Source organism: Pezoporus occidentalis, unplaced genomic scaffold, assembly GCF_034315485.1.
Source record: "Pezoporus occidentalis ecotype Australia unplaced genomic scaffold, CSIRO_AGI_Poc_V1 ctg54, whole genome shotgun sequence".
Classification (NCBI taxonomy): domain Eukaryota; kingdom Metazoa; phylum Chordata; class Aves; order Psittaciformes; family Psittacidae; genus Pezoporus; species Pezoporus occidentalis.
In genome coordinates this window covers 3,932,100-3,957,934 of record NW_026915877.1, presented here as the reverse complement: position 1 = coordinate 3,957,934, position 25,835 = coordinate 3,932,100, and the positions used below count along the sequence as shown (strand labels likewise).

Sequence of the window (25,835 nt, the reverse complement as noted above, 5' to 3'; positions counted from 1 at the left end):
TACGTCGCGTCGCAGCGACGCGCCCGCCCCCGCCTCCCCCGTCCCTACGGTGGCCGCGGGGTCGTTCGTGGCAGCGCGTCGTGTCGCGTCGCTCGCACCGCTCCGCGGCCGGCCCGGACAGGCGGTGAGGCGAGAGGAGCGGCGCGGCGGCGATGTCCGAGAGTGAGCAGGCCCGGCGAGGCCCTAGCCCGCCTTTCCGCCGGCAAACCGGGCTCTGGGCCGGGCCCTGAGCCGCCCTTGGCCCGGGAGCGGGGTGAGCCCGCGGTAGGTGCTGAGGAGCCGGCGAGGCCCGGAGCTGCCCCGGCTGAGGATGGGGATCCTCTTCACCAGGATCTGGAGGCTGTTCAACCATCAGGGTGAGGGCGAGGCTGCGGCCCGCGAACGTGTCGGGGCGCGCAGGTGCCGGGCCGGGCCCGCTCGCGGCGGATCCCCGCTGCCTGTGCACCCGCTGTGGGGCTGCGGGAGGGGTCGAGGGGCCGCGGTGAGGAATAGGGGGTGCAGGGAGCCCGCCTCGGTAAACTGGCACAGCTTTGGGTACCGAGGCTAAAGGGCGAGCTGGCGGCGTTTCCCCAGCACTGGTCAGGGTGGCTGGCAGGAGAGATGAAGCCAGAGAAGTTGGGGGGTTTAACCTTTCTGTCCTCTCTAAGTCAATGCAAAGCTCATTTCCTGAAAGCTGGACGTTAAATTATTAATATGAGCCGAAAAGAATACAGCTGTGTTGCATTGTAGTGTGTAGTTTCATCTTGTCGTCTGCAGAGTATGCTTTACTAACACTTTTAAGTTATACACCTCGATAGCTGGCAAAATTGCTCATTTATGGAGTAAATGTTATTTATAACTTCAGATTTGTAATGCTTGTCTCCTTACAGTTAGGTTTTAATGAGAGTTGTAACTAACTATAGAACACACGCTGATGCTTTTACTGCTGTTGATAAGGTCTTTTGAATTTGTTTATGAGTGAATTTAAATGCTCTGCACATGAATGTTGAATGTCCCAGTTACGTGCCCGTTGACACTCAGTGCAAATACAGAACAGTATTTTTGTCTTGTAGCATCCAGCCCCACCTCAGATCTTCTTTTCCACTGATTTCCTAACGTCCACTATGCTGGCAACATCACACCAGAAACAAAAGTTCCTAGTTATGTGGGGTCAGGTAAGCAGATATTTTTACAATATTGTGCAGTTATGCAAAGTTATTAAAATTGGAATTTTTACTGATGGTATATAAGACAACTCTGCAAAACCACACAATATTGATAAAAACTGAGAAAACCCCACTTACCTGACCCCTATCCTGTCCCTCTGTGATGAGTCAGTGTGAGTGTACTTTGCTAACAGAAGGAATTCTTCCTTGTTTGCCCAAAGCTTGGGCACATTTGTAATGAGTTTTTGTTGCCCTTGTGGACCACTGGGGAGGTACGAAAAAAAAACACCTTCTCACAAAACTTTTCCTTGCATGAGCAGTCCAGTTGAAACCAAGGTTATTTGTGCAAGTAAAGGTTGTGTAATACAGCTGAGGGCTGGCAGCGCTCACTTATCCTGGATATCATAAATTCGTGCTTGACAACACCCAGCTGTAAAAACCAAATTTAATTTTGTGATGTATAGGAAAGAAGGTGCTAAATAGAAGCAGTGATTGATTCTGGCATTGAGCTCCAAACTGCATCTGCAGAAGTCAGAGTAGTTTTGTGTTACACTTTTTGGTTCATCTAAAACTAAATTGTGTGAATGCATACTGTATAGTATTTGTGGGCAGATCTGTTCTCCAGTTTCCAAACCTGCTAGAAGAGGACACTAAGGGAGATAGGTGGATCATTCTGCTTGCAGTGTAAATCGGTGTTGCTGTGCTTTTAAGCAACTCTTTTCAAAGAGATTAAGATGTTGCAGGCAGTAATAAGGGTCTAGACTTGGAAATGAACATTTAACATGTTACATTTTACATTTAATATGTTACAATTTTAACATGAAATTTAACATTTAACATGTTGTCCTGGTAAGGATGTGTTCTGAAGAGCTGCTGTGGTTGGGGGAGTGCAGTCTGCAAGAGTCTGCACAAATGTGTAGAAGATTGTGAAAGGATTCTAAAGTGAGATTGCCCTAGCATGTTAGAGGAGGAAAAAAATCCACATGTAATTGCTCAGAAATTGTTCCTGTTGATACTCAGATGGGGAAAAATTGACAGTCACTTACCTGCTCGGAACAATACATGGGTTTGTACACCTCCACAAATAAACGTTTACGTATGGCCTGTGAAATGTGGCACCTGAAGTTTGGCAGTGTTTGCTTAGGAAATTGGTCTCAAATGCAACACTAACTTTGCTTCACTGCATAGTTGTTATTGTGATAGCAAAGTTAACTATGTGACTTACTGGTGATGTTTTTATTTCAGAGCACAAAGTAATCATTGTTGGTCTGGATAATGCAGGAAAAACGACCATTCTTTATCAATTGTAAGTATGAACTGCTGATGATGTCATGTATTTAAAGGTGTGCATTGTATATATTACTCTTGGCTTGTGTTCACCACTTTCCTTGTAAGGTTTACTTTGAGAGCATCACAATGAAGATTGCTGAACACTTATAGGAGGTAGTGGATCAGAGCATGTGTTCTAGAGTTTGTAAAGGTCTGTAGTTTGTCTGGTATATGAATAAGGTTTTGTTCAAAGCTTTTGTTTATCACATTACATTGCTATTATCACTTAATCACAGCTGCCTTTGTTGTCACAGTGTAGGATGTTTGCCAGCTCCATAAAATATGATTATATGGAGGAAGACATGCTGCTAAACTGATCCATGCCATAGCATGTAAATACTCAACAAATTGTTCTGTGAGTAAGTAGCAAAACCAGGGAAGCCTAACTTCTCCCTGCCACGACTTGTGTCCTCTGTGCCAAGATGTACTTTGATGTCATGTGTGGTACAGGGGGAAGGAGGAGGGCTGACCACTGGCTGAAGCTAGGACAACACAGCTCCATGACTGGTGGCAGCCCATGCTGTCGTGCAGCTTCTGCCTTTAGTAATGGCACTGACTTGTGTTTGTCTTGCATTAACTTTGCTACTGGTTTATGTGAAATTTGTATGAGCTTCATTATCTCTGGTCCTCAACTGCATTTTGATAAAAGGGAACAAATTTGTCCACAGACTCAGAAGCTTCTAGGTTCGACAGGCGGCTCAAGATCTGTTTATATTAGAAACAGATTTGTGATTTCTCGCATGAAGTAGTCTGGTATTAAGAAGTGTTTCTGAGTCAGTATCAGAAATAATTCCTCTTAAGTGTTATGGGCATACTGGTCCAATCCTATGCTTAAAAATATGCTTACTTAAAATGTTTTGACAAATTATGGTTTGCTGAAACATGAAGCTCATGCAGTATTTCCAGCCATGTATAACCTAGCACACTCTGCAGAGAAAGTGAAAAGATGAAGTTGGTTGTAGTTATTTAAATCATGAGTGAGTGATTTTAAGAAGCGTACATAGAATGAAGAATATTTTTTAAGACTAGTAACTGCTTCAGTTGAGGGCCATCCTTGGTGCACTTTGATGCTGCCTGTGTCTTTCCACTTCCTCCACAAATGTCTTATGATTCTTCTCAGCTACTTATTTCTGCAGTCTCAGTGTTTTTATTTTCCCTTTTGTACAGTGGATCTCTATATGCCTTCTTTTCCCTTATGTCTGTTTTAGCTCCACAGGACTTCCCCTTCTCTTCTTGTATTCCTCTTCCCATTTGCTGCTTTGACAGAGCTCTGTATGAGTACTGTCCTCTGTTCCTGCTGCTTGACTCCTCCTGAAACCCTACCTCTATCTTTGCATGTCCCATTATTTTTTCTTACCCTTTCTTCATGGTAAATAGGTGTTCTGAGCATGAATGAATATGTTTAACACTTTTAGTGAGAGATGGACCAAGACAACTAGTAGGATAACTAGTGTAGGTTAGTGCACTGGCCGTTCCTTGGATGATGTGGAGGGTCACAGCAGATGTTGGAGTGGTGATTCTTCTAACAGATTATGGCAGCTTCACAGACACTCAATTTCTTCCCATTCTTGTACTTGGATCTCCTCCTTTCTCTCAGGTAGCAGGAGGTTTTTGTGATCAGGTGTCAACAGACGCCATTAAGCTTCAAGTTCACCTTGTTTCAATGGGAAGAGGGGGAAAAATCCGCCTATCATATTGCACCCTGCAAGATGCCAACAAGTTGAATGAGAAAGGCTGAAGGTTCAGACAAGGAAAGGGGGTTAATGTCACACCTCTTCCAAGCATTAAAAGAATTCTGCCAAAACCTGGGATTTTTTTGTTTGGTTTTGGGGTTTACTTTTTTTTGTTGTTGTTCTTTTTTTAACATATGAAATCAGCTACAGTTATCATCTTGTACCATTTTTATCCTATAGTTTGTTCTTCTCTTTCTTTTGTATAGTTGCTTCAAATGTGTGTGGTGAGAGAGTTTCTTGTTATTTTTAATAAGATGACCCTTGCTAAGGCACTGGGTAACTGAGATTCCTTTTCAGAACACTGGACAATCGTTTCACTCCTTGGTTCTCTGTTTTGAAGAAATATTCCATTACCGTTACAAGTCTCAAATTGCTGTCACTGTAACAGAAATCTTTGCTAAAGCTTCAAAGACATGGTCATATAAAATGAAAAAATATATCTGGATTATCAGAGGAACAAATAATGAAGTTCTTTGAAAATAGTTGATGTTTTCCTTGAAGGTACTTTTATGTTTTTTACATTTAAGTAATTTGAACTTTAGGAGTGCCCAGAGTACACATTTGTTTATTACTATTGATATGAAACTGGTGGTCTTAATGACAAAGTTGCACTTAGTATCTCTAAAACAATATATTTGAAATATATAATGTCTGCATTTGTTTCCAGAAGTAGTGTTATTGAACTGCATTGAAGGGAGAAGAGAAGGAAGTTTGGACATAAAGCAACTGAATTGTGAAAGAAGTATGCTCTTAGTGGCTTACACTGGAAGGAAAGCAAGATGTAGTGTGTTTGATGAAGCTGGATGATGAGTTGTTTTTCTGCAACCTTGGAAATCTTGTGGCTCAACCGCACTCTTGAAGCAAAACAACTGCTCTCTCCCATGCGTGCCAAAATCAGCCTGGAAAAAGAAAAGCTGACTGCCTAAAACAGCTTCTGAAGCAAATATTTTCTTAGCCTTATGATCTAATTAATTATAATTATGTTTGTGAATGCTTTCTCAGCTCTGTAATTGATTATTATATAGTTCACTGAGTCCTTTTTATTGCTACTGATTTTTATTTGCCTTTCACCATTATACCTTGTCCTGTTTGCTGCATAAGAAGTGTTTTCTGTCGCTTTCCCATGAAGTTTTCTACCTTGAAATAACCATCAAGTTTATTGTTTATAGAAGCAGGTTGATTTGGAGTCCTGAGTTACTTGATAAGGCAGGTAACTTCCCAGTTCTCACAGTTTCTCACCAACTTGCACTTTTCTCTCTGCAGCTCCATGAATGAAGTGGTGCATACCTCACCCACTATAGGGAGTAACGTGGAAGAGATAGTGGTTAACAACACACGCTTTCTGATGTGGGATATCGGAGGGCAGGAGTCTCTTCGGTCTTCATGGAACACCTACTATACAAACACTGAGGTAAGAATGAGCAGCTTACTAGAAGACTTAGTGTCACCACTGCTGGTGGAGGGAGGGCTCAGTACCCGAAATGGGTACCAGAAACACTTCCAGAGGGCTGTTACGACTGTGCAGTGAATGTTACTGTACCTGCCTCAGGGCACCTCATGTTTTGATGTCCTGCTAAGTCTCCTCCTTAGCAAGCTGTTGTATGACTTGCTTTTATATTTCTTGCATAAAATGCATAATACGGATTTGCAATGAAAACCAATTTGTCTGCAAGAATTCTGTGTCTGGGCATCTGTGGCCTTAGGACAGGTGCTCAGTTTGTCTTAGTATTGCAGATCCCTATGGTTGCAGGTCTCTTCTTGTGTGGGGACTCCTCTGTTTCTGTAGCAGGTACTCTAAAGCCCATCTAACCCCTCAGGAGTAAGACTGAAAGCCTAAAAGTTTTCTTCCAAGACTGAGTTCTGTTGTGAAAACTTCCATAATCAGTTTACTTAAGTGCTCCCAAGAACTTTCAGAACTCTTTAGCGATGAAGTTGCAGCATACATACTTGATTAAAGTAATGATTTCAGTCAAGGTTTTCTGTGTGTTATCAAATGTGGGGTTTTAATCTTTTTTTTAATAGTAATCAATTTTTCCTGTGCTTATCTATAACAGATGTGTGACATGTATGTGCATGTATGCTCTTGAAGTATGGAGCTTATTGGGGTTTTATAAATAAATGTCTATTTGCATGTTAGTGTTTGAAGTAGAGAGAGAAAGCTGGTAGAGATTACATTTTAAAGGCTACAGCAAATTATTTGAGGGATCTGAGATGCTACCTCAGTTATGCTAAGCAAAGAACTCTTGGATTACAGAGAAACTTTTGCTTTTGGTGTAAATTTTTCATTCGGAAATGAAAAATGGAAAGTCAAAATATGTGTCAGAGCTACATTTGTATACAAACTGTGGCATAAGTTGTAAACTATGCCAGTGCTGGAAGAAGCGTATCTGATATAGGATGATATGTGATGGTCCTGATGATATCTGACTGTCTGGACAGTGGGTTAGGAACATTAATCTGTTCTGCTGACAAATGTGTGGCCAGAATGATAGAGTCTGTTCTTTTACTAATAACTTCTCACTTTTTAAAGTTTGTGATAGTTGTTGTGGACAGCACAGACAGAGAGAGAATTTCTGTGACTAAAGAAGAACTGTATAAAATGTTAGCACATGAGGTGAGTAGACTTTGTGGTTTTTTTGTTTAATGTTTATTGTGGGTAAGGTCTTCCAGCTGTGGGTAGTGCAGGATCAGAGCTGTCCTCTTCCTGATAGAGGAAGGATCAGAGCTGTTGTCTTCCTGCTTGTCTCTTGTCAAGCTCCCAGTAAAGCTGTAAATTAATTCCAAATTACTGAAAAGAGCTCCCACAAAAGTAGCTTTTCAATTCCTGAGTGCTTCTGAAACAGAAGTTAGGACCCATAAATGACCTTTGTGTTTTTTATACTTCAACCTGCGTTACTATCTGAATGAGATAGTTTAAGAAACCCCATTATTGCCTCCAGCAATTTATTTACTATTTTTGATAATTTGATGGTTGCTTAGTGTTTTCTGGTTTCACAGTGGAGCAGGTACAGTCTTAATAATACCTCTTTTAGCAACCAGCTATAAAACTGAAGAAATGGCCTGCCTTATGGCTACTGTAGCCATCATTCTATGTGTATTTGGAATTACAGAATTTTAGAGTATAATTTGCTATCTGATAAAGAGCCTCTTTAAAATTGAGCCCTGTGTCATGTCTAAAACTGAGCTGTCAGAGTCTGATTCATAAATACTGGACTAATGTGTATAAACCAAGGAGTACCTATTGTGTGACCTGGGTGTCCTGACGACTTCAGTCTGTGCAGTGCAGCAGGACTGGAGCCCTGATTTTTTGCTGAAGATGTTTATATAAGCTTGACTGTTGCTGAGACAAGTTTAGTGCAAACTGGATCAGTTTGTATGGGATAACATGGAGGACACTGAGCTTCCAAATTCAAGTGTCAGAATACAAAGATGTGCATAAATTGATGGCATCATATACCAAAATAGTACATCTATATTTAAAATATAGCCACTGTTTAGTAGACTTCAGGAAGGGCAAAGACTGTCCATGTATTTCTTCTGAGTGATTATGGTAATCTAAAGAGAAGAAATAAGTGCTTTCCCTAGTGTCTGGAATTTCTGATTTTTGGTGTTTAAATTAAAACTGTGTTTAATATAATTCTAATAAAGTAGGTGTGGCTTTCTTGGTTGTGTTGGAGTGTTAAATGTAGCTTGAGGAGAACGTTGCCATTGGGTCTGCTGCTGTCAGAATTAGAACTTGAGATGTACTCTTCAATCTGCAGTTGCTAAACAAAATCCGCATCTTCTGTTTCATAATCTGTATAAGAAAATGCAGAAGTTTTTAATTAACTGAATTTGAAATGAGAAGTCAAACTCTAAGCAGCATAAATGCCCTTACTTCATGTTGGGAGTCTATTTCTGTGCTCCAAAAGCACTCATCTAACAAACAATAAATGTGCCCATTGTTTTACAACAGGATGTTTTCAAGTATATTCTGCTAACTCTCCAGATGCTCTGACATTTGAAGAGAACAACAATGCATATAAGCTGAGATGAAAGTCAAATATTTATTTAGAATAGCTTTTCCTTTCAGTCCTTGGAAAGCTTTTATTTCTGCTAACCAGTTCATCTGAATTTCTGTTAAGGCAAAATTGAGTTGCCTGGGTCAGTTCCTACTATTTTCTGGACCAGTAGATTGTTTGGGAATTCTACTGGTTGTAAAAATGAGTGTGCCTGATAGGCATTTAAGTGAATGACTTGACTTGGCTTTCTGGAAGACCTTTCTACTTTCAGAGGGACAGATTTTCAGTAACACATGGCTGTACCAGTGTAATTCCAAGCATCTTGAGATTAGATAAGCTTGCCCATGCAGTCACAGTTCTCTAAATTGTTCATACTGATGTTTTAAATATTACATATGCTTTATAGAGAAGTTTTTTGTAGTGCACTTGTTCATGTAGATGTCTATCCTTTGATTCTAAAGCAGTGTAAGCGATGATTTTCTACAAATACTGTGTTTCCTTTAAATAAAATATTACTGCATCTTGCTTTACTCTGTCAGAGGCAGTCTTAATGCTTCTTAATGAGTGGGATTAACCAGTGGGCAAGGTTTTACCAGTGCTTAAAAAGTTCTGCTGTGGTAACCTACTCTTGCCCCATGCTGCTGCACAGTCTAGTATTTTGGTACTAAACCCAATCATAACAGTATGGTAATACATGAAAGTGTGGTATGTACATAAAAGCCAGGCTCAGGAGAGTGCAGTGCTTGGGATAGATACATAGGCAGGAATGACGTGCAAGGTCAGGGTTAAATGGGAGGCTTTGACTGGTGTGTGGCATTAGTGCAGCTGCATGCATACAGCGATACAGCATGCCTCTGATCACCCTGGACCAAATTGGACGTTGGTCCGATCCTTGGTCAAAGGATTTTCTGAAGTTACGTGTCACTCAGCGTGCAGCATTTTATAGTTTAGGGTTTTTTTGCTAGGGCTTAAGGTCCTCAACTTTGGTATCACATCTTTTGCCTCCTGAGAGAGGCAAAATTGGTAATTTTAAGAGAGAGCTGATTGGTAATATTTTTTTTTTCTTTCTCCATAGGACTTAAAAAAAGCAGGTTTGCTGATCTTTGCTAACAAGCAGGATGTCAAAGAGTGTATGACAGTAGCTGAAATATCTCAGTTTCTGAAATTGACTTCAATTAAGGATCACCAGTGGCACATTCAGGCATGCTGTGCTCTAACTGGAGAGGGGTAAGAGGTATTCTTGTCTATAGGAGGAGAATCTTGAATCATTTTGTATTTTTATTGTGGTGTTTTGTTTTAACACACATTCCTCCCCTGTCATTAATAATCTTACATAGTAATCTTGGATTTTTTTTCTGAGCTCAGAACATACTGACTTAGGATCAGCATGATCTGAAAACCAACTTTCACATCAAATCCACAGTCTGTCTCACAGTGATAAATTTTTCATAATTTGGTTCTAATGATGGTGGGGATGGGAATGACCTATAATCTGTTCAGGTGTATTAAGAGTAACCACAATTAGAGATCACGTCAGTGTATGTCTTGAAGTGCTGGGATCTGAAGTCTCACAAGCATAGATTGTATAGTAAAATCTAGGAAATGCTGCACTCAGTAGATTGTTTCTGAAAACTATTTTCTCAGTGAAAATTACAGAGTTCTTGGGAAGAATTTAAGTTGGTGCTGTGGACTTAATCTTTGAAGTTAGTCCAAGAAATGTATGTATTCCCTAAAAATTCTCTCTTTTGTTTGCAGACTGTGCCAAGGACTTGAATGGATGATGTCGAGACTTAAGATCAGATGATTTTTAATGACCTCTTTGCACAGACTTTGCTTAAAAAGAGCTGTACCCAGGATTACCTTCACAGTGGCAGAATTAATGGGTTAGATGTATTTATACTGAACTGACTTCAACTTTATTTTCTACATAGATGCACACACACATACCTGTATATAAATTAAGACCATTCAGCAAAAGAAAGATGCGGTTATCGCTCCTGTTTGATTTCTGGTTTGTTTTCCTCTGAAGATGCGTTAAAAGCTCTGATCAAGCTTCTTTGCAAGATACAGCCACTTGGAATAGTCCAATGTTGAGCATGGCAAAGATGAAGTGAGAGGAAGGAGCTTTTAATTTTGAGTTTTATTATTCCATTGTAGTCCTCTCGAGTTGAAGATGTTGGCTTCATTATTCCAGTAAATTAGCAAGCAAATCAATGGCATAGATATCAACTTTCCAGTATTTTTAAGGTTACTGATGTTACAAATGCAAAATATTTTCCTGTATGTGTACTGTACATATTTGTGTATATTTATACCTCAATTTTAGGTTAATTGCAATCTGTTCAGACCAGTGTGTAAAGCTGAATCAGTATGTTGACAGTAATACTAATATTTGACATTGCCAACATGTCACAAGTTCTTTTCCTTTGTTATCTGTATGGCTGTAGCATCCATCAGGCAGTTGGCTCACCACAACTTTATAAAGAAAACTTTCTCTTAAGACCATTGCTCATTTTTCAGTTAGGGAGGCTGCTGTAATGGATTGGGGCATATAGACTCTGAGCTGCGAGTTACAGTGTCGGCAAACAGTGAGCATTTGCCAAAGAGTTTAAAATGAAATGGGGTTTTTCTTTTTCTTTTTTTTTCCTATGGTAGTCATAATTGGATTTGGTGATTCCAAGAAGTGCATGTCATGCTGTCCTATTGCTGTCCTATGGTACTGCTGCTCTTTTTTTGCAGTGCTGGTCATTTATGGTTCAAGTCTAGTAGGAGTACCTTTAGCTGTCATAAAGGGAAAAATATCATCTTTTTTTTTTTCTTAACCAAAGAAGAGGCACAAAAGTATGTTTAAAAGTACCACTGGAATCTTATAAACCAAGTCACATTCTGTATTAAGTATTTTTCTGAGGAAGGCATGCTTTTATAGCATAAAATCTATATACCTATCTATATGCAATGGATGGAACTGGGATGGGGAACAAAACAGATGACACTACTTGGAAAGCTGTAAGTGACCCATTCATTGTGTTCCCACAGAAGTTCCAGGGCAGTACTTCTTGAAAATAAAACTTTCTTGTGTGGTCCCCAGGTGAGTTACAAAGAAGCATCGGAGCACTATGTGGTTATCTTTTCTTCCTGTAGTACCTGATGGGATGATGTCCATATGAAGTTGTTTAGAATTCCTTTTTTAAAGGATACAGGCTTTTCAGTGGGATGGGAGTTGGATGGTTTGAAATGTTATCAGTATTGTGAAGGTGCACATAGCCTTAGCCATAGGCTTTTTTATGTTGGAGATGGATGTTTGGGGAATGTAGCAAAATGAAATAAAACTTTGTTTAAAATGTCCTTCCCTTTGCTCACACATCTGATAAGGATGAAAAAGACATTTTAAAGAAAAAGCTTAGTTTGAACTTTTTAAGGTGCTTATGTTTGGTTACGGGATAATACAGTCAGTGCACCTGCCTTCTCATTTGCCTCCTTCACTGCAGGTCATGTGGGGTATCTGTGGGGAAAAGAAGGGAGGACATTTCAAAAGTTTCTGTTTAACAAAGGCAGGTAAAGAACTTAACTTTTTAATATATTTATCTCTTTATGATGCTCATTGGCTAGGGAATCTGCTGTCTTTGGCAAACATTTTAATGTGTACATGCATATATTTATAGTGCATGCACATAGATATTGGTATTATTTAACTGGTGTATTGCAAAATGTATAAATGTTTGAAGAAACAACAATGCAAAGACTTTCTCAGTTTATCTGATATAGTATCTTCAAGAAATGAGCTCTGTGCACACTTGCAAATGAAATGGAATTGTACATTTTCTAGTCTTAAAAAAGAAAAAGCAGACTTGCTTATAAACCTAAGTGTTTGTTTTTTGAGTCTTATGTCTTCTGTTTCATCCCTTTAAAATACTTTGCTTTAGTAGTGTTAAATACTGCATACTTCTGTCTGAATCATAGAATCACAGCATGCTTTGGGTTGGAAGGGGCCTTAAAGACCATCTAGTTCCAGCTCCCCTTCCATGGACAGGGACACGTTTCACTAGACCAGGTTGCTCAAAGCCCCATCCGGTCTGCATCCAGTCTACACAGGTTGTGTGCATTGAGTTTTTGTTTTTAAGAAAATGAGTTACTGGAAGAAAAATCATGAGGCAGTATTCTGCTGTTTACTCCCTCGCTTAAATTTGTAGGTCTTAATATGTCCATGTAGTGAAAGTATGGTGTTTTTTCAAAGGTATGGCTTATGTTGCAACCAGACATTTTGTTTACACATAGGCAGACTTACATTGACTTTTTTTCCCTCTGGGTAACCTGGCCACTTCCACTTTCTCTTTCTGTAACGTCTAAGATATTGCATGGTTCACTTCATCTTTGTTTCCCAGACCTTAGCAGAGTTGGGAATAACTGCACGCATTAAGACCACCTGTTTAAAACAATGACTTTTGTGCCCTGAAGAGTTTATAATCCAAAAATTAAATTGTGTGTTGGATAGTGAACAATTCAGCCTTAACGCAACTACAGAAAAGCACATACAATGATGAGTTCTTTATTGTTTTGTGATCCCCTAGTATCTTAGAGTGGATATGTGCTCTTCAGGAGTTAGAATTAAGTGGTGGCTGGTACCTGCTGATGCATCGCCTGCCTTATAGCATTCTTGACAGGGGTTTAGGAATTGAAGGAAGATGCCCCTTCATTTTAAATGCTGGATTTGCAGTCTCTAGAGGGATTCAAAATCCTCACTTTGTGTGGTTGGTGTGATTGTGTGTTTTAAAGAGAGCAAAGCAGAGTGAAAGTGGTATAGTATCATCCAGGCATTGCAGTGGAAGCTTTTGTAGGAAAGTTCACCTGCCTGGAGGTTCTTCATGCGAACAAGTGTACGTTCAGATACTGACAAGATGAACCTTAGAAGAATATACAAGTAGCTACCCTCAGGTAGCATTGTGCTGTGATGGTCCTTTCCTACACACCTTGCCTTTTGTGTAAAGCTAGAAATGCTTTTAAATTTAGTCCCCTAGTGGAGCTGGAGAAGAGCCAGCAAACTTCTGAACCCAGAACCCCTTTTCACATGTGCTTTTTGTTTACATCTCTTTTTTTCTTCCTGTAGGACCTTTTGCATTTTTCTCATAGTTGTGTCCATAGAAAAGCAAGTTAACTTTGCCTCAGTGCTGCTTTCAGCTTCACTCGTTATTGTTTGGAAGTGATTGTTTTACCATGAGTCATGACCTTGATTTGTATTGCTTTTGTATTTCCACCCTCTGTGTGTTGTGTTGCCTTTGCTTTCAGCTAAAGCTTAACCTTAGTTTGCCTTTGTTCTTCATGAAGTTCATTCTTAGGATATTCTAAAGAAAAAGGGAAGGGTCTTTAAAAGTGCTTAGTTAAGTTTACGCTGCAGAATGCCATTTTACTGCCTTTTTTTTTTGCCATTAAGTCATATTTCAACAACTTAATCCTTAAAATGTTTATTTTGGTTTAGCAGGTAATAAGCTTGGTAAATAATCTCTATGATATGCTGCCTCTGTGACCTGCAAATTATGTAGGTTTTAAATTGTGAGGAAAAGCAGAATATAGAGCTTGGAAAATGTGAACAGGGATCTACATGGCTTCATTTTTATTTTTTTTCCAGGTGGCTTAATACCTGTTTTCCTATGCATTATATAGTATGTTCTTAGGTGTAGCAGTGTGAATGTTAAACATATCTGATAGGCACCTTCTACCGTCTATGCAGCTCAAGTGCCTAAAACTAATTCAGTGGTCGGGGTTTTTTCTTCCTATGCTACCACTTCCATTTTCCCTAAAATAGATATATTTCTATAAAGGCATTTAAATGTTTGTAAATTAGTGTTTTTTTCCCCTCCCTACAAACTGCTTTTAACATGATTTATGATAATTTGTTACAGTTCTTTCTATCCTCTGCCTTCCAAGCACTTTTCCATTTATCAGGCTTCACATAGCTAGCTTGCTTTATAAAAGGAAATATGAAATTCGTCCTTGTATCAGACTGGTTAGCTATAATTTTTTTCAAGGAACTCTCTTTAAATAACTTACTCCAAGAATGCTTGGCTTTGTAAGCATCCTTATGTAAGTAGTTCCTTTTTAATTGGCTAGGAAAACATTAGGTTCTTGCGACTGTCAGACTAACTATATCTGAAAAACCATTTTCACTAATTCCAGTGAATGTAATATTGAGCCTTGAACTGGTATGTCACTGAGCATTACAGGATGGGAATGATTTAATGTCATGAAGAATGGCACTAAGAAAGAAAAATATCTCTGCATATAGTTGTGATATGTATTATAAATACAAATGTGACTTATAATTGTTGCAGTGAATATATTAAATGTACAAAAATGAGAAGCTGTAAGTGGTTGCCACTGTAACTTTTTTACAATGTGCTTTAGAATCATAAGCAGAAATTATATTCTTGCCTTACTAGGATTTTACTGGTTAATTTTTATATTGTACAGAAACTGGTTTTGAAAACTTTCTTCATATCAGATAGCCTTTATCCATAACAGGGTCACACTCATGTACTACCCTTAGCCTTTTAAGCCAGGCCTTCTGTGAGTAAGGACACAAGCTGGATATGTTTTTTAAGCTTTTCATATTTGTAAATTAGCTCATGCTGAATTAAGGTAGAACATGCTGCTTTACACAGAAGGCTATAAATCGTTGTAAATCGTCAGCTAAGTGTTACTCTTGTCTAAATATGTTCTTCATCAAACACTGTGGAAGGTTGAAGAAATGGCCAAGATTTACTCTCCTGCTGAGACATTCAGAGATTGAAAACCAAAACTCCTCAGATTGGAAAGCCTCAGCACTTTTATGGGTAATAAATTGAAGAATTGGTAGTATACGATAGAGGAATGGTAACCAATCCAGTTTAAACTGTCTCTATATCATGGTTTCCGGAATGTTTTCAGCATGCCCTTCCTATAACATCCTTTTCCAAACCCTTTAATCCTGTGGCCCCAGTTCTGTACTCAGCCTGTACGTGCCGCTCTAAGTGCGAGTCTGCCTTTCTGTCTCTCCAGGAGTCGTCAAAGGGAACTGACCTCTTTGTCCTTATACTCTGCCAAGAACTGGATGATAATACTAACCTCCAGCACTAAACCTACAATCCTTTGAGTATAAACTTATCAGATTAGTATGCTAATGATGCAGTTATGTTATAGTATGTTATCTGTCTGGTTTTTATGAATGCAAAGTAACATCCGTATATATACATTCATGAATCATATGACCAGAGTCGTATTTCTTTTGATCACTTGTATTTTGTTCTTCTCTTTCTAAAAAGTTGGTCTTCTTTCTGAAAGAAATGCATAAAGTATGTGGTTAACCCTGATACTGCAATAAAATTTCATTCCAGAACGTACAAATTTATTGCTTCAAATTAATACAAGACTTGTGAGGGCTGGCACTTCCTGGCTTGAGCACTTCTGTCTGGAACTTCCACATGTTTATCTAAGTAATTTGGCTAAAACTTTTTATACAGCTATTTATTATAATAAAGTTCAGTTATGATTCTATTGAGTAACTTTTCCTGAAATTTTATCAGAATGTGCCTTGAATTGTTTCCCCTTTGCTTCTTTCTGTCTTTCCTGTCTTTTAAAATCTGATTTTCATTTAGTTGAAGGGAATTTATTCACATCCTCTGATTTGTTCATGTCTTCTCAGTTCTTGTCTCCTAATTCTTTGTGAAACAAACACAAATTTGGTCTAGAATCGTTGGGGCAGGGAGATGTGTACAAGTATATATGCACATTTACAGACAGTGTCAGAATTGCTAATTCTTGAGAACCTGTCAGTATTTATTAATTTAAGATGCAATAACTTGTCAAAATCTTACTGTTTGTGTGAAACCTTTCGTGTGTGTGTGTTGCAGTGAAGCTTTTTAAGCAAAGAGACAATTTCTGACATACTGTATGGGGTTTTCTTGGTGTTCTGAGGATGAGGTGCACTGCTCTGCCACACCTGCCACTGTGGGGTTTGTATTAGGAGATTGTTTGGCATTTGGGACAAGTTGGGTAGTAAGTACGTATTGGGTGGTTTCACATAGAATGGAGATTAAAATGAATGGTGAAATATTCTTTTCCTATAAAAATCTGAATTCCTGTGGTGTACCACTCCTGCATATTCACGTACCACCTGCTGGTATTTGCAGCCTTGGGAGTGGTAGGGGATCACAGGTAACTTAGAAAGCAAAAGAGATGACACCAAAGCTGGGTTAAAAAGTACAGTTGTCATGGTACTGTACTAAAGGTGTGCTGCTATTTGGCTCTGCAACCCGCACAGCCTTGTTCCATGTGTTAATTTTGGACTTCTTGCTTGATTTCAAACTGCAATATTTGTTATCCATGTGGTAATTTTGTGTAGTAACGTGATTGCAGTCAGATGATGTTAAGAGAGTTCTGAGGAATCAGTAAACACATCCCCCCTATGGTATGAAGGTGTGAGAGATGGAAAAATGCTTCTCCGCATTCTCTGTCCTTTGGCCTCTGGTTTCAGCTGTGTGACTAGCAGAAGTCTTCTTCCTTTGTGACACCCTTTTCCCTTTTGGGTGGTCTTTTTCTCCAGCTCCTCCCTGATGCCAGCTGGTGTGGCTGTGTCGCATGTTGCTGTACTCCACCCTCCACCAAAAATCGTATGGAGGAGAAGGAAGGGTGAGCTATCTTCAGCGCTGTGCCACGCTCAGGCTGCCTGGAGCTGTTTCTTTTAACAAAGTTACTCCTTGACTTTGCTACAACTTTTCTGAAAACTCTTATTTTCCTTTTGATTCTGATTAAATGCAAGGTGATTTTAACACACACACACACACACACACACACACACACACCATTATCACATACTTATTTTTGTCTATTTCAGTACAAGGTTCCTCTGAACTCTTTTGTTTCTTGGGCCATGTGCCTGTTGCCTGCCTCTCATGCCCTTGGTGCTGTCTAATCTTGGTCTGTATATCACCACATTGGTCCATTAAAAATACATGCCAAATAAGTATTTCTGAAGGTTCTTATTCCAGTATGATTTTTAGCATTAAATACCTTTATTTTAACGGCACACAAAAAAAAATGTTCACTGCTGAACTCCAGCCGCTTCTGCATCCAACAACTGAGTATCTTGTGTAGAGCTGAAATGAGCCTTGGCACAGTCATTTACATCTGGTGTATGAAACTGTAAATAGACTTTGACAGAAAATGCTGTTTCTTTTTGGCTTTTTGTCCTTGACTGTATGAAAGTTAAAGACTGCTGTGTTCTTTGTTGTGTTTTTTTTTTTTTAATTAAAATTGCAGTACATTTTTTCAATCCTATTGCTGCTTTTAAGATTACAGGTCATGTCATGACTCTTTTCTTGCACATTGATTTATCTTCTCAGAATATGGCTCTTTAACATGAGGTCAAATTAGATGCAAAACTACAGAATAGTCTGTGTCTTCAGGGTTGATTCTTGTTATTAACTTCTTTGTTTTGTCTTGCTTTTTGCCCCTTATTCTTCAGAATTGGAAGGCTTTTTTCCTCCCCTCACAATCTCTATGTGTATATATATCTGTAGCCAAACAACTGGAGTCATGCAAAGAGATGCAAATCATGGAATAGTAACCGTGAAAATTGTCTGAATTTTTTGTTCATAAAGATTTAGTATAAATGCTGGTACTGTTGAAGACTTGCTTCTGGCGTCCTTGTACTGTTGAATCCTATCAGACACCCCATTACTACCGATATGTACAGCTTTGAAACATGAATTAATGGACTAATAAACCTAATAATTTATATTAAATTGGCCAGATAATTTCTTTGTTTCAGACTCACGGTACCATTTTCAGAGTAAGCTTGACAACTTGTTTGTCAGAGTTATACATGTAATAATTCCGAATTTGCTTAGCAGAATAGGTTTTGCCAGTGCAGCTGCCGCTGTTCGCATTGGTACATGTGCATTGGTTTTAAGCCCATGGGTAGTGATGACTTGGGTGTATGTTTGGTCTCATCCTTGGGGGATGGTTGCTTCGGGAGAGTTCAGCTTGCACCACGTGAGGTTCTGCAAGTCCTTAGGTCTTCCCTTACTGGTGCAATACGGATTTCTTGTGCTTCTAGAAAATACTCAGTTGTATACAGTGTACTGAGCAACAAATAATCCAGTTGCTTTGTTGGTTGAGAAGTGTTTATTTTGTTTCAAAAGGCTTTAAATATATTTGACAGCATATTTGAGTACAGGTTGATGTCGTTGGTAGCATGTTCCTGTAAGCAATATGCTTCTGTCAGTATGTGTGGATTTTCTGTTGCCAAAGGTGCTGTAGTATTTACAGTGTAGTGAACAGTCTAGCTGATAAATGAAGGAATGTCTTGAACTTTACTTGATACATGAATCTTAGTGAGAACTTCCAATACCTTATTTTTCATCCAAACTGTCATAAAACATGTCTTGAGAAACAAAGCAGGAGAATTACTCATTTCTTAAGAACGTGTTAACATAGTAAGGGACACATGTAAACTCTAAATTTTCTCTCTCCACAGAGTAGCTCCTGCGTGTATCAGCCAGGAGCATAAGAGAAACTAGAACTGCTGTGAGTTAATAAATTGTCACCGATCCTTGTGTCGTGACTACACTTGTTGAGGACTAGCGGTGTGCGAGATGCTGCAAAGGAGCCTGTAGCACAGTTGCTCCACCCAGCCGTGGGTTGTGGAGGGTCTTTGCTAAGCTGGGCGAGATGTCTCATTGGTCAGCGTTTGCCGGCTGTGTGGTGTGAGTCGGTAAGACTGCTGAGACCCTCTCTGCCAGGACCTTAACTACCCACGCACCTTCCTCCTGCATGCACATACATTCTACTCATCACTTTTGGCCCTCCACAGAAAATGCAAAACTGCTTATTTATCTGAGGCAAAGTGGTTAGAACAACTGATTTTACATAAAATGTATTAGCCACTAGCGAGATCTGTTTGGGATTTTTTGGTTCTGGCAACAGCAGCCCAAGTCCAGTTGCAGATGTTGAATCCTGGTGTTGCTCACTCTCTGGATGCCATATACGAAGAACCCTTTAGTGATCTATGCACTGATAAACTGCCATAGCAAAACTGGTTTTGTCAATGTTCGACTATTCCTTAAATGTCAACTTCTGACGAGAGGAACAAGCCCTTCTTTGCCATCCTATGGACAAGAGCAGCCTGCGCCCTGGCAGAAACTTTTTCCATCACATGTTCAGACCATAAATTCTTATCCGTCTTGCTGCATTTAAAGAGAATCTTGGGATAATGCAAAAAAAAAAAATGCATGTATTGGTAAGTTAGGTAGCTCTTAAATGAGATAAGGTGGGAAAATCCCATTCTTACGTGGGAGTTTTGCTGCCAGTCACCAACAACAGCCACTATTTTGTGCTGAACCCAGCAAAGGAATGAGAGGTCTAGGATGGAGGGCAGCTGGGGCAGGGAAAAGGGGATGGCATTTGGAGGGTATCTGGGCTTCAGCTAATTTGAGATTTAAAATTAAACCTTATTTCTGATTTTCTGAAAGGAAAAGGTTCCTCTGGGTTTTGGCCACTGGGTTTCTCCTTCCCCTTCTTCCTTGTAGCCCATGAGGAGAGGCAGCTCAGCTTTGCAGACCAAGTAGTTTTTCCCAAAGCCGTTTTTTGTCTGGAAGTATAATACAGAGTATGTGATGTGCTACAGATTTATAGAGGCAAAACAAATAAAACTAGTGTTTCTCTGGTTTTTGGTGGTGGCACAGAGTTCTTGAGGGCACTTTGGTTCCCTTCCCACATCAGCTGCAGATGGTGAGCCTTATATATTCCCGTTCACACGGCACAGTTGGACCCATCTGTACCCCACAACAAACAATAGCATGACTGGAGCTGCTCCAGAAAGATTATAATTATCTCTGTTTTTCTGCCAGTCAAATCTTGATCCAAAACCTGAGTTATTACCCATTTAGGACTGGAAAATGCCTCAGGAACCAGCGTTCGCATCCTGCCCAGTGCTCTGCCAAGGATTTCTCATGGCGAATCCTTTGGAAGGTTGCTCTTGGGCTGCTTCCTTCTCAGGAGGCCAGATGGGGGCAGGATCCTCCTTTTTATTAGCAGATACTTTTCTAGTAGAAAGCTTTTCTTTTTATTTTTTTTTCCCTCTTTTTGCTATGTCCAAGGTTATCAAACACTTTAAGAAATCCCCTTCCCCTCTCTGTCCCTTGCAGCACCGTGAATACTTGCATGGGGCTTGGGAACCTAATTGTCATAGAACTACTTTTATTTGTAACCTCTGAATAAGTTAGAGCTGAATTGGTATGGGTCAGACTGCTCAAACAGATCTTTTTGTGTCACTGGTCAAGGGGTAGGAATAGGTGGTGAGGAGCAGAAGGAGGGCATGATGTAGGTGGGAGTGAAAGAGCTGGAGATGTCGGGAGGGTTGGTGCCTGTGGCACTAATGCTGGTTTAGCACCTGAGCATGCTTTCATACACACTATAATTTTGATTAATTTAGATGAAGCCTGTGCCCAGATAGTGGCTTCCTGTTCAACTGAGGTGAGCTGAGTGGCCCCACTCTGGCATAGCATTGCATGTAACATCTCATCTTGGGCAAACAAGATAAAACTCTATGTGTAACTGGGAATGTGTTAGCCTGATGTTTTAACGTCTAATCACAACATAACAGTTGTTAGTCCAGTTACAGTGACAAGACCAGATGAGCTCTGAGGCTGAGACCCTGCACTGGCATGTGGATAGAAAGCCTGTGGCCTTTTTATGGCAGAGTCCTATTTATTAGCCTACAACGGGTAATGTTAACAGCTGAAACCAGCAGTGGCAAACTGGGGACCCAGCAGAGGCTGTCACTGATATGAGGTTATGGGGTAAAGGGCATGTGTTGAAGTCCTTAGGCATGATGCAGATCATCACAGACTTCAATAGAAACAAGATGTGAATAATTGCATTAATTGACCCATCAGTAACAAGGGACCCAAAGCTCAGAGCATCTTAGGAGGGGAAGGAAATCCTGAAAGGTGTGAAATTTCAAACCTGTCTTGATTTTAAAAATCTGAGGTAGCGTTACCTTTGCTCAGCAAAATACCTCCATCTGCTCCAGGCCTTTGTTCTTCAGGATCCATAGGCACAATAAACTCAATATGTGAATGTGGCAGAATTTAGGAAAGTCTCTTGTTTGGGTGAGGTTTGCAGTGACTCATTTGGGGCCAGCATGAGGGATGGAGGACTCCTGAGAAGCTGTGCAAATGGGGCAGCACCACTCATGGCTGCTGCTTGTCCTGCTGTGTATGGAGCTGCATTGTGGCAGGGACTCTGTGAGCCACGCTGCATGCCCTGCTTGGGGAGACCCTGTGGCAAGAGCAGACCCTGTCCAGTGCTGCCGGGGTGCATGGGTTCCCGAGCTGCAGTGTTGTCACTGTGTGTCTTTGTGTGTGACCTGTCTGAACAGATCCCTCTTACACAGCAAAAAAATGGGGGAAATAGGACCAGGTTACAAGAGATACAGTTTTGAGTAATACCATCTGCATGGGTAGGATGTGTCATATAAACTGCCTTATTTCCCAAACTGTGGCACATTGTGCTTAACTGTTACTAACCCTTGGTGGGCAAATGCTGGTGGTTTCCTTAGGAACCAGATCCTTTAGATGGAAAAGCAGAAAGTGCCTGGGACAACAATGGTGTGTTGTGAGTGGTACAGCAGTGTGCTGTGTCCAGTCATGCCATCAGTAAGTCTGGAGCAGCTGGTCCCTAAGGCAGGGCTGGAAGCTTGAAGGGAAAGCCCCGGACCCCTGGTTCAGGCTAGGGGTGGTGTTTAAGGAGGTGATGTAGCTGCAGGTGATGGACGTCTGTGTAAAATGGTTCAGTCAGTTCTCACCATGCAAACACTAATAAAATGTGATGAAACTGTGATTTAGTTCTTATGACCAAACCAGGGGCAGAGTCCAAGAACTGCTGCAAACACACAGATACAGATACAAAGTTTTGACTGAATCCACCATAAAGCCTTAGTACTTGATTCTGTATTAAACCAAGTCCCAGAGCCCTCCCTGGTAGCTTCCTGACAAGCCACCCCTTGCACCATGCATGAGGCTTCTCCTAGCAGCAGCTTGTATGTCCCTGTGTCTCAGCATGTGCTCCTTGGTGCTGCTGTTGAGCAGGAGCCATCGGGGGTCGGTCATGTCCAAGCCCTGCCAATCAGTACTAGATCTGACATGGATTCAATGTGATTTTTAATGGCTGAGAGGAATGGTCTCTACCATAAGTGTTAATTCCTCAATCTTTGCAGCAGTAAGTTTGTTGTACGTTGTTCAGAGGATTTGGGGTTCAGCAAACACTTACTGCTAAGTCTGCTGCACACTGCAATCAAGTAGAAAGCAAAAAAACTGACAGAGAGTTTTATTGCGAGGTGCTGCTGTGCACGAAGTGCATGGACAAGCTGATGGCTCTGGAACTGGAACCTAAGGCCACATTCTCCATTAAATGTGAGATGAGCTCATGACAGAAAATCTGTAGTGCTGTGCCACGGCCAATGCAGTGGCCACCTGTGTGACAGAGGTGCTCTGCCCTAGCATCAACAGGAGAGCCTGCTGCCACAGACAGATGCTGCCTCTGCCCACCTGCGGGACACCAGCCTCAGAAATCTTCCCTGTAGGCAACACAGCCTGAAAACAAACAAGGAGCAAAGGATGAGGAATCTTAACACTTCACTTTTAAAAGAAAGAAAGAAATTTGTCTCAACATGCCTATGACCTGCGCTAGAAAAGTCTGGTTAAGTCTGAGATACGCACAAATACATAGATCTAGATCTTTGCCTGTAGTAGGCTGGATCTTATTCTCTGGGTCAAATTGATGAATAAGCTGAATCCTCAGTCCAGTACGTTTAAAGGAAAGGTGATGCATAAGCTCAGTACATCAAAGGTATCATAGAAAGAACAGCAGAGTGCAAGGACCTGGGTGGGGGAGAGGCAGCTGCAGCTGCACTTGAGAGGCAACAAACAGAAACATCAATCAATTACTGAACACTGGAAAATGTTTTTTAGCTCACCAATGGCTTCTGAAGGGAGCACACTGTGGGTGCTCTGCAACAAGCAGTGGAGCAGAGGGGCTCAGTCCTGTAGTGGCAAGTGAAGAGGCTCCTGGCAGCTGAATGCCCCATTCATTCCCTCCATCAGGTGGTAGCAAGGTCTTTGTTCCCTGTGCACCTAGCGTAACTTCCTAAATTCTGTACTGAGGGAAGTGCTGCATCAGTTTGGGAAAGGAGGTGACCTCTTCTCTTAAGCAAATGTTTTATTTGCTGTACAATTTATTGCTCCCCAAAGGTGCTCCCAAGGGATTAAACCTATTGCTGGTCACACCTCTTCCTGCAGCAGTTCCTGCTGCTGTTGCTGGGGGACAGTGGCATGGGTTTTGCTGCTTCTGAGTTTGAAAACTTGGCATTTCAGCCACTCAGGCTGCTGCTACAGGATACGGCCCCTGTCCTCTGCCAGGAGGGAGGTCAGGTCTGTCACTAGTGCTCACCCTGGGGCACTGCTTGTGCCCCAGCTCCAGCCTGACTCCCTGTCTGTTCCCATTGTGCTGCCCCAAGGCAGCACATAACATTTGCCTCTGTTAAACTCAGTGAGGTTCCTGCTAGCCCCTTGGTAAAAGGAGTAGCTCTGCTCTATAGTGCAGTAGCTGTTCCCTCATGCAGATGCTGCCCTTGAATCTCTGCTGTGTGGTGCTCAGCTTCATCTGCACCTAAAAGAAGAGTTGCTTTGAGCCTCTGTCTGTAGCTCAGATTTGAGCCTGTAGTTCCACAGAAATAGTGTTTCTATAACTGGAAAACTTTCAAGCTCATAAAGCTACTGCTACTGGTCTTCCTTCAGAAAATGATGCTTTTAGAGCCTCTGTCTTAAGGAAGCAGATGTAGCAGCCAATATTTTTATCATCTGGAGTAAATATATATATATATCGTCAGTATATAACATATACTGACGTTCAAATTTACCCAGTGTCACGTTAAAACAGGCCAGTTTTTTAGTCTTTCAGGTATTCATATATAAAACCAGCTTGTTCTGATTTTACATGAACGAAAGTGAAAGCACAATTAGCTTCCCTAAACTCCTATCTTAATCTATTTAAACTTAAGCTCTGAGTTGCATGGCCTTGCTCTTCAGTTCAGCTGTATTTTCAGCTTTTCTTCTTTCCATTAAGTATTCAGGTGGAAATCCTGCTCATGCTGGAGGTTTTGCAACTGCTTTTAAAAGCTCCTGGGTTTTGCTCTAGAGTTGTAGCCTAATGGTTTTCAGCTGGCTCTGTAGCACAAAAGCAGTTATCCCTGTCTGGTCTCTCCTGTGCCAATCATGTTTTTGTAGATGATAATCTTTCTTCTAAATCTTCAGTTGAATGTGCTGCTAAAAACTCAGTTGCCTCTTCGCCCAAATAAATGCTGACAATGTCACAGAGTAATGCAATGATCTGTTTCAGGGACCAGTAACTGATTACTCACATTACTTTTTTGTGCCTCAGGATGAGCTTTTATCAAAGAAGTCACATGGTGATTTGATGGGGACTTCGCTGGCTTCCTGCCATGCCTGTGATGCTTCCTCCATGCTGTGCTGCTCCTGGCTTGTGCCTATCTCCTCAGTTATCACCCAGGAACCTCTTCGGTCTTGCTCAGGTCACTGCAGCATCTGTCACCTCAATCACTTCAGCAGTCAGGTCTGGCACATGGAGAGAGCAAGGAATTGCCTTCAGTGTCTGCAATAAGCAGCCTGGAAGAGAAACAACTTAAAACATCATTGCTGCTGAAGGGTAAAGACTGTAGGGCTAAAATAAGATGCCAGTGTGTGTGTTAGGTATCTGGGGTCCAGGCCCTTAATGATAAGCTGTTGTATCTTTATAGGCTGCTTAAAGGTAATGGACTTCACTGGCAATTAGAAAAACAGCTTTTGAAACTAGGAATAATAATAATAACAGAAGCCTCACTAGAAGTTGTACGTCACTGTTGACAGTCTGATGGAGATCTTTGAAAAGGCACTTCGCCTGTGCAAGTCTATCTTTAGCCTTGTTTTATTCTGTCTTGTTTCTTTTTATTTAAAAAAGTCTTTTTTTTAGTAAATTCAGAATCTACATGTTTTCTGGTATTTTTAAATGGTGAAGAAGGTGGGTTCTTTTTAGCCCGACAGGTTTTGGTAGCTTTTAACAGTCTCACTGTAGGAAGGACTCCATTCAAACCTGAAAATTATTTATCTGCTTTTCAGTGTCAAAGCCAAAAGAAATTCAGAAACTAAAAACCAAAAAGTATTTGTTCCATGTTTGCTGCTCAGAAATGTGTGGATTATGAGCACTTCTGCAAGAGTTATATTACTTTTCAATCTTTACTGCACATTTTGCAAGGTATTCTTGACAGCATATTTCCAGTGCTCTGGACCTGCTGTGGGCTGAATCCAGCCCAAGACTGGCCGCAGGACTTGGAACAGACAGGAGAGAGCTGCAGAGCTGCCTGTGCCTTGCTGACTGAATGACAGTTGTTGTCCCAGGGTTGTTTGACTTCCAGTGACTTGGTATTTAGGCTTTCATTATGTCCTTTGCGATCTGATGAAAGAGGACCATAGGCCACCTAAAACAAAAGATGATGTACCATAATGAAAGCATTTGAACTTGATGTAAGCTCGTGGTTG

General features: G+C 40.8%; 1 protein-coding gene across 2 annotated transcripts; it reads left to right on the top strand.

Annotated features, from left to right (window-relative positions):
• Positions 1 to 24: 24 nt before the first annotated feature.
• ARL5A (ADP ribosylation factor like GTPase 5A) lies at positions 25 to 12,072 on the top strand. Of its 2 annotated transcripts, XM_062637820.1 has the most exons (7): positions 25 to 356; positions 1,053 to 1,154; positions 2,391 to 2,451; positions 5,471 to 5,618; positions 6,738 to 6,821; positions 9,284 to 9,435; positions 9,964 to 12,072. In XM_062637820.1, the coding sequence occupies exons 4-7, from the start codon at positions 5,475 to 5,477 to the stop codon at positions 10,010 to 10,012; spliced, it is 429 nt and encodes a 142-aa protein (XP_062493804.1). In that variant the 5' UTR covers positions 25 to 356; positions 1,053 to 1,154; positions 2,391 to 2,451; positions 5,471 to 5,474; the 3' UTR covers positions 10,013 to 12,072. The 2 variants fall into 2 exon arrangements, with proteins under 2 accessions (XP_062493804.1, XP_062493802.1); XM_062637818.1 differs by lacking the exon at positions 1,053 to 1,154.
• The last annotated feature ends 13,763 nt before the right edge of the window (positions 12,073 to 25,835 follow it).

Coding starts and splice junctions, on each gene's coding strand:
- ARL5A (XM_062637818.1), top strand. CDS start 311: ATGGGGATCCTCTTCACCAGGATCTGGAGGCTGTTCAACCATCAGG. Junction 6,822..9,283: donor ATAAAATGTTAGCACATGAG/GTGAGTAGACTT, acceptor CTTTCTCCATAG/GACTTAAAAAAAGCAGGTTT. Junction 9,436..9,963: donor TGTGCTCTAACTGGAGAGGG/GTAAGAGGTATT, acceptor TTTTGTTTGCAG/ACTGTGCCAAGGACTTGAAT.